Below are 7,701 nucleotides of genomic sequence, written 5' to 3'. Positions count from 1 at the left end.
GTGGAGGCGGGGGGGGGGAGCAGCACCGGGCGCACCGTGAAGCGCAGGCGGCTCTCGGTCTCCAGCGCTACGTCCAGCCGCAGCGTGCCCACGTCCGCGGGCAGGAAGCTGGGCACGACGCGGCGGAGCCGGGCCGCGTAGCCGCCGGCCGTGGTCGTCACGTTGTCCGCCCGGTAGCTGCGGTAACCGCGGGGGAAGAAGCACCAGGGCGGGCCGCCGCCGCCGCGGGGGCCGAAGGGAGCGTAGCAGCAGCCCCGAGCCTCGCAGCCCGCCCGCGCCAGCAGCCGCTCGGGGCCGCAGTCGAAGCGGTCATCCGGGGGCACCGCGCAGGAGGAATCCGCGGAGCCGCCGGCGGAGGGGAGCGAGCGGAGCAGGAGCGCCAGCAGCACGGCCCGCAGCCCCGCCATGGCCCCGCTCCTTCCGGGCTCCTCTCTCCCTTCCCGGAGCTCGCGGCGCCGCCTCCTGCTCCGGCCGGGGAGCGCAGCGCCTGGAGGCGGCAGCTCCGCTCCGCACCGCTCCGCTCCGCACCCCGCGGTCCCCGGAGCGACGGGGCTGAGCGCCGCCTGAAAGCGCGGAACCGGTGAACCCGCGTCGTAAAATGAAAGACACGAAACGCAAGAAGCAAAATAAACAAAACGCACTTTGCCATGGTACGTCTTTAATGAAGATTTTTTTTTTTTTTCTCATTTCTTTGTAAAGCCTACCACCTCTCGCCGCTGGTTGCATTGCCCACACCTGGTCCCCAACCTCTCTTTCAGGCTTCCTGCGAGCCCAGGCCGGACTCCAGGCACTCCCCGAGCCACTGCAGAGCCGGGCGGTGCTGGGGCTGCTCCTGCTGGACCAGGTGGACAATGGCACTGACAGCACGGAGCCGCTCCCGCAGTTTCTGCTGCTCGTTTCTGCAGGCCTGCTCGGAGCTGCACAGGGGCGTGTACTTCCCTTCCTTCAGCGCCTGCAGATGCTTCTGGCGTGTCTGATAGGCCACAATCTCCAACAGGTTCTGAGAAAGGCAGGAACAGAAATTGCTTTGAGAGCAGGCTGCACACAGCAAAGAAAACAACACGATTGACGGCGCAGTACTGTCACCGTTGTGTTTTGAAATAGAAAGGGTGCTTAAGAAGGAAAGTGCATCTTCGTATTGAACGCTGTAGATGTACAGTGGGATCACAGCTTTCCATAAACCACAGCAGTACCCGTGCATACAAGGATAGGCCAGGGTCCTTGCCCAGACAAGGTCTCACAAGCTTAAAATTCCATAGGACGTTATTCAATGCCATGAGCTGGCTCTCAAATTAGGAGTGTTCTCACCCTGAGCCATACATTTCTTGTGCAGTGTTTCCAAGGAACATGCTGCAGGCTGATGGCTCCGGGTGAATGCTGCCTCACCCCCAGCGCTCCTGTAGCATCAGTTCAGGACTGTCCCCAAAACATGCTCAGTTAAACTTCAAGTGCTGCTGAAATCAAGCGCGTCCAGCTCAAGGCAGTGAGACGAGGAGACAGGACCCGGCGGCACAAGGAGGCAGCAGGTTCTGGTTCACTTGCACAGCTCAAGAAAGCGGCTCCACTCACCCATCGCTTTTTGTTCCGGAGACATTCTGCGTGCGAATCGAGGCCGTGGGACTCAGTCTGCAGCGTGCACATTTCTTGTTGCTTTTCCAACAAGCTGTCATTAAGGGATGCTTGGGTGCCCTCCAGCTCCAGGATAATTTTGTTGCAGTCTTGAGCATTCTAGTGAGTGGAAGAGAAGGAAAAGGCAGGTTATGGATTCTGGTTCTTGAGTTCAGCTACACTCTCAGCACCCTGGTTTGGGGCTGACAGAGTTCATTTTCTTCACAGCATGCAGCAAGGTGCCGTGTTTTGGATGTAGGATGAAAATAACATTGATTACACAGTGATGTTCCAGTTACTGCTGAGCAGTGATTACACTGAGTGAAGGACATTTCTGTTTCTCACGCTGCCCTGCCAGCGAGTCGGCCATCTTCACAGGTTTTCAGCTTTTTTAAATGAGTTCCCAAAGCCCCTCTGTGCAGGGCCGTGCCTGAATCCGTGTACTGACATCCCATGCACCTGTGCTAAGTGCTCACTATTGCTAATTACAAGGCAAATGCTGGCTACATCAACTCGTGCAGCCCTGCTTTGCTCGCTCACCTTCTGGGTTTCGGCGATCTTCTTTCTCAGCTCCTCTTTCTTGCGGCAGAAGTCGCTCTTGGTGAGACGTTTCTTATCTGTTCTGCTCTGACCTTCTCCCCGAATTGCTATGGCCTCTCTCCGAGAAACAGATGCCTCCATGTCACGAATCATCTTCTCCTGCTGCTTCATCAGCTGGCTGTAGCGGACCTGCCGTTCGTCAAAATATAAAGTCGACCAAAAATAACAAGTGGTTACAAACGGCACCTAATTGAAGTCTTCTGCGTGGCACATCCCATCAGCATAAATCAGATCTACGTGACATGTGAGCCCTTTGCAGGCCAGATTTTGTTCTAAATCCAAACCTAGTTTGCCCTGTGTGGGTCAGGAAGGCAAAGGACTGGCTTAGTTACCAGCTCTGTAGCAACATGTCTAAAGTCGTCTTCGTAATGTTGCACTGAAAATCGTTAGCAATAGCAAGGGCAGAAGAGCAGAAATATCCTGGGAACAAAAGGAAGAGCTGCTTCGCCACAGGACTTCTGGAACCAGTGATTAAGATGATGCAGTATTTAGTTATCAGCATTTCTGTGCTTATAAATTGGGGTCACAAAATAAGGCGATATATCACATTAACACACACACCAAAAAACCCAAACAGGTATTTCTGAATCCTGCTGCAGCACACTGTGTAGCTTGCACAAGAACCGCACAAAGTGCACGCGTGCTGAACGTATTTAATTCAATCAAGCTGCAGGGTGATAAGATACTGCCATGCCCTTGAAGAGGCCACTTCTCAGCCCTGCTTCTCATCTCCTGCCTTATGTTTCAGCAACTCCAAACCATCGGGTGCCGCTCTCCCTCTTCAGCCCTTTTCTCCAGTGGCTTACCTGCATTCTGTGAATCTCCGCTCTCATGGCTCGGATTTCGCCTCGTCCTCTCTCAGAATCCACCGCTGAACGCATCTCTTTTGTCAGCTGGATCTTTTTCTCCCATAGCATGATTTGATGCCTTCAGTGACAAAAAGGGAAAGGAGTGCCTTTGTAAACAACAGAGAGAATGCTCTCTTTGTGCAGCAGTGGCAGCACACTGCGGAGGCTGATTCTGAACACAGAACAACCTAAAAGTTTGCACACAGGACATGTAAAGTGGCAGCAACAGCACAGCATGAAGTCAGACAGGGAGCTCCACAATTTACGAGCTGTCACGATGACTAAAAACAAGCAAGCCCAGACTGACAGGACTGATGGAGCCCGATTAATTGCCCAGTATAGCACAATGGCTTTGGGTTCATAACAGATCATTGTGACATCCAGAACAAGTATGCTGGAATCATTAAAACCAACATCCCTTCAGCTCTTGCTGGTTCTAGGGACAGCTAATGCACCCTTCGGTTTCTCCGTTCCAAAAATTCATTGAACTCCTTTCACCTTCTCCCAGAAGGACAGATGCACAATTATAGGTGCTGGTTGAGTTTGGTGACTTGAGAAAAAAGGTAACATGGGCAATTATACAGTAATTCTAAGACTGTGGCATTCAGTACCAGTACCCACTCTGCTTCCACCAGGCTGTTTAAGAGTCTTTCCTTCTCCTCAGTCAATTGGCTGTGCTTCTCCTGCATCTCAATCGATTCTTTTTCTGCTGCCTGGATTTGGGAAGTGTAAAACAATGCAAATTTGTCAGACTGAGAAAGACTTACAGCATGGCTGTTTATCTCTGATCCACATATCCCTTTTGCTTGTCAGTTTCTTACGCTCCACGAGTGGCAATACCTGACCAGCTTCTGCTTGTGATAAAGAGTCATCATCCTTAAGCAATAAAGAAACTGACACTCTTTCTGCGCATAACTACGTGATTTCCATTTAGCTATACCATTTTGTACCACAAAGCTATTTTCCTCTGGGCCACCTGCTGTACAGATCTCTCAAAAGCCCAGTCTGGCAATAGCAGGGGAGCTTCTGTACCTTCAGAGAGCGTACGAACTCGTTCTCTGTGATAAAGTTGCCGTGCTGCAGCTCTGTGAAGCTGCTGTTGTTCTTGTTGATCAACACATTCAGCTTTATCAAGTCATTGGATATGCTCTTCATGTGACGTTCAAGGTCTTTCTGCTCTTTTATTTCCTGTTGGATTTCATCTACAGGTGAACAGAAGAAGAAGTTTTAAATTCCCCTGAGCACCGGGTTGAACACAACCAAGTTGTAGCACACTGCTGTTAGAGCAGACAGCCCTGCACATGGAGCCACCTGAGTGCCACATACCCAGCCAAAAAAATTTTCCACTCAGCCCAGAAATCAGGTAAAGCTTTTGATGGAGACTGCTGCTGTAAAAAAGAGCTGGTTTAGGCCAAGGAAACTTCTATTATCTGTAGTTGGCAGGCAAATGTTCCTATCTGCAAGCTTTGGATAAAGGCACATAACTCATGACGTGGCCGCTTTGGGTTGAACTGTGTCAGTTAAGGCAGCAGATCAATCATTATAGGAAATATAACAAACAAAACAGCAGAAGGTGCCTGGCTCTTAGTCCCAGAGTGTAGTTCTGGGGCACATGTGTTAGTGCTCACACACATATATGAGCACTGAGGGCATTCTCTGGTGAAGGACTAACACAATGCCTGTGAGCCTTTGCTCCCTTTCTTACCTCTACTCGGGGCCAAATGTTTTAAGAAAGAGTTAGGGATTTACTTACTTTCAGTGCGCACTTTCTTCTGCTGCATTATTGTGATCTGTTTCTTTAACATGTCCAAGGAGGTGAGCTGGTCCTCCTGCTCTCGGGTTAGCTTGACCAGCTCTTTCTGCAGATTGAGCCAGTACTTCTGTAGTGCCATCACCTCAGAATTACATCCTTCTATCTGCTTGGTCAGCCTGTTGATCTCAATTTCCAGCGGTCCCAATTCTTGCCCCTGTATGAGCGCAGGATTTGGGATCAATTAGATGGAAGGTTCTGGAGAACTTGTTTATAGCATCATAGCAGAAGGCAGTTCAGCTGCTGAAATGCCTGACTCCCTGCTTCTGTTTCCCATGAGTTGAATGGCACTAATAGGAGCATATGACCTCATGGGAATAAATGCAACAGAAGCCTGCAAGGTCCTCAGGTTCTGTAGTGAGACAGCCACCTAAGTGCTAATAACAACAGGCACACCTGGACATTCAGAAGTTCACAAAGTGTGTGCCACAGTACTAATTCTCACACTGGTATCCATAACAAACTTCCAGGTCAGAGCATCAGGGACAGATCTGGGTATCATCTGAACAGGGCCAACTCTCAATTAAATGAAGTCGCTGTCTGTTCCATTCTCCTCTTGTCAATCTTTCTAGATTTTACACTGTTACCTTGTTTACTCCCAGAGCACTGATGTCATTTGACATTTTCTTCAGGTACAGACAACTCCGTGCAGAATTCCACTCCAGGCACACCCACCTTGCACCTTGCCCTACTTTCAGTTCCTCTTTGCACGCATTAAGAACTGACTGACAAACATAAGCAGTCACGTTAACTAGTGCTGCTTTTAAATTACCATACCGATGCCTGGAAGTTTTAACTATCCAACACTCACACAGTTACATTTATCAAGGACATCCGTGGCCACCACAAAGAAAAAGTTCAAACTGGGACCACAATGCAAACATACATACCCCCTGCTGAGAAAGAAGCACCTCCAGCTTCTGGTTGTACTGCCTGATGACCCCCTGCTTGTTCTCAATCAGGAGGTTGCACTTTGCAATCTCGCTTTCACTACGACTGATCAGATCGTGGATGCTTTTTATTTCCTTGTCCAGCTCACACAGTGTTTTCTGGAGGACCGTCAGCCTGCAGTTAGTGTGAGTCGCGTTCAGAATAACCTGGGTCATATCATTTTCAACCTTGGAAAAATGCAGCTCCTAGTAATAGACAGCAGATATGTTAGTATCGCCAGCAGCAATTCACTGATTTATAATGCCCGTTTATCAAAGAACAGGAATCGAGGAATTTAGATTCTACACCCAGGTCCGTGCTACGAGCTGTAAGCAAGATTGTACCTTTGTTTACCCAACCATTAACAGGAGATATCAATATTTACCTCTGCCATAAGGTTGTTGAAAAACATTAAGAAGTGTAAACATCCCCAGACCCTGCAAGAGACCATGGCTGATCGATTCTGCAACTATATTCCCAGCCCAGATGTCTCTACATACTTGGCTAACAGCAGTAGGACACATTGCACCTTCTCCAGCATGCCTGATAAATGCATTTCTCACTTAACAACACCTACACTAACCAGAAAGAGTGGCTATGTCTATTGCTTGATGGAGTTATGAATGCAGCTTTCAGAACATGCCTGCTACTTTTGTCCACCCTGCACCACACAGAGTTACAGTTTGGTCTTTTCCAAGTCCATTGTCTCTGCATTTTACTGTGCAACACGGACACTAATAGGAGTAAATGCAGAATATCCAGAACACCCAGTCTTCTTCCAAGATGTATGAACACATAACACTTTATAGTAAATACTCAAGGATTCATTGTTCTGCCCCATTTTTTTTTAAGTAAAAAAAGAACTGTAGGTTATGTGTCAGTCCTTTTTGGCCAGCTTTTTTGTGTTCACCAATATCCTGCAATAAGACCATTGGATGAGCTAAACTGGGGTCAAAAACCCAACACAGCTTCAATTGTGGAGCTGAAGAACAAAGACACTGACAGAACACACTTGCAAGACATTGCTCTGGGCTATGATTGTGGCCTGTTTCACTCACAAATGGAAAACATACTATACCAGATCAGTTTTTCTCTGATGAAGTTTTGCAACCAGCTGTGAGAAGTGCTTTTCTGCTTTGCTGGACATCATCTGGGCCTGCAGCTTTGCCATGATCTCACTCTCCATCTGCTCTTTGGCTTCATTTCCTTTCTCTATATCCTTACTGATGGATAACAACTCATTTAGACGAGCAGCTTGATCCTAAAAGGTAGGGAAGACTCAGAGGGGATCGCTACAACCGTCTGGGGAAAGGAGATTAAATATTTATGTGCCATTCAAAAGCGTTCTTCTTCCCAGGGACTCCTCTCACCATCTTGATCCTACGGACAGCCTGCTCTGTCTCTTCGAGAATGTGAGTATAGGTGCTAGATTCAAGCTTCAAGGCTTCCTGCCTTGAAAGACACTGGGCAATCAGTTTCCTCGTTGTGTTGGCATCGTTCTGTGAACGGTTCAGGATAGTGACAAGCACCTCATTCTTCTCCTCCTCCTTCCTGATCGACTTTCTATAGCCATGGATGTTTGTTTCTATGGACTTGAGGTCACGTCTGTACTTGCTGGAGAGGCAAAGAAGATGAAAAACCTCACATGGGTTGACTCGTGCTGAACAATCATCTAAAATTGCTCTTTCAAACATGCTATTGCAGCAACAAATGACCATCTTTATAAGGAAGTCTAGTGCAGGGTGTGCTGAGCTCCCAAAAGATGGATAGAGATATTATGATTTAAAGGGAAATGTATGTAGGAAAATCTTCTTTCATTCCCTCCCCTGCCATTCTTTCCCATTCATACCAGGATGTCACCATACAAAAACATTTTTTTGTTGTTCTCAGAAAATCAGTCAAGTT

The 7,701-nt window shown here is 48.4% G+C and overlaps 2 protein-coding genes across 3 annotated transcripts in view; both read right to left on the bottom strand.

Moving 5' to 3' along the window:
* Positions 1 to 725, bottom strand: part of GAA (glucosidase alpha, acid) — a 5,609-nt gene extending 4,884 nt beyond the window's left edge. Inside the window, 2 exon segments of the mRNA XM_021415071.1 lie at positions 36 to 479; positions 481 to 725. Of these exon segments, the coding sequence (XP_021270746.1) occupies positions 36 to 479; positions 481 to 687 (651 nt within the window). The 5' untranslated portion in view covers positions 688 to 725.
* CCDC40 (coiled-coil domain containing 40) overlaps positions 639 to 7,701 on the bottom strand; it is an 11,984-nt gene continuing 4,921 nt past the window's right edge. For both annotated transcript variants that reach the window (XM_021415074.1, XM_021415073.1), the window contains exons 9-18: positions 7,167 to 7,410; positions 6,875 to 7,057; positions 5,757 to 6,002; positions 4,810 to 5,023; positions 4,089 to 4,258; positions 3,678 to 3,769; positions 3,015 to 3,135; positions 2,149 to 2,337; positions 1,570 to 1,728; positions 639 to 1,000 (exon numbers count right to left, since the gene is read on the bottom strand). In XM_021415074.1, coding sequence (XP_021270749.1) covers positions 755 to 1,000; positions 1,570 to 1,728; positions 2,149 to 2,337; positions 3,015 to 3,135; positions 3,678 to 3,769; positions 4,089 to 4,258; positions 4,810 to 5,023; positions 5,757 to 6,002; positions 6,875 to 7,057; positions 7,167 to 7,410 — 1,864 coding nt within the window. In that variant the 3' untranslated portion in view covers positions 639 to 754. The remainder of the gene's footprint in view (positions 1,001 to 1,569; positions 1,729 to 2,148; positions 2,338 to 3,014; positions 3,136 to 3,677; positions 3,770 to 4,088; positions 4,259 to 4,809; positions 5,024 to 5,756; positions 6,003 to 6,874; positions 7,058 to 7,166; positions 7,411 to 7,701) is intronic.

Source organism: Numida meleagris, chromosome 17 (genome assembly GCF_002078875.1).
Source record: "Numida meleagris isolate 19003 breed g44 Domestic line chromosome 17, NumMel1.0, whole genome shotgun sequence".
NCBI lineage: Eukaryota > Metazoa > Chordata > Aves > Galliformes > Numididae > Numida > Numida meleagris.
The sequence above is the reverse complement of the archived record's forward strand: the minus strand, read 5'-3'. Positions and strand labels throughout refer to the sequence as shown.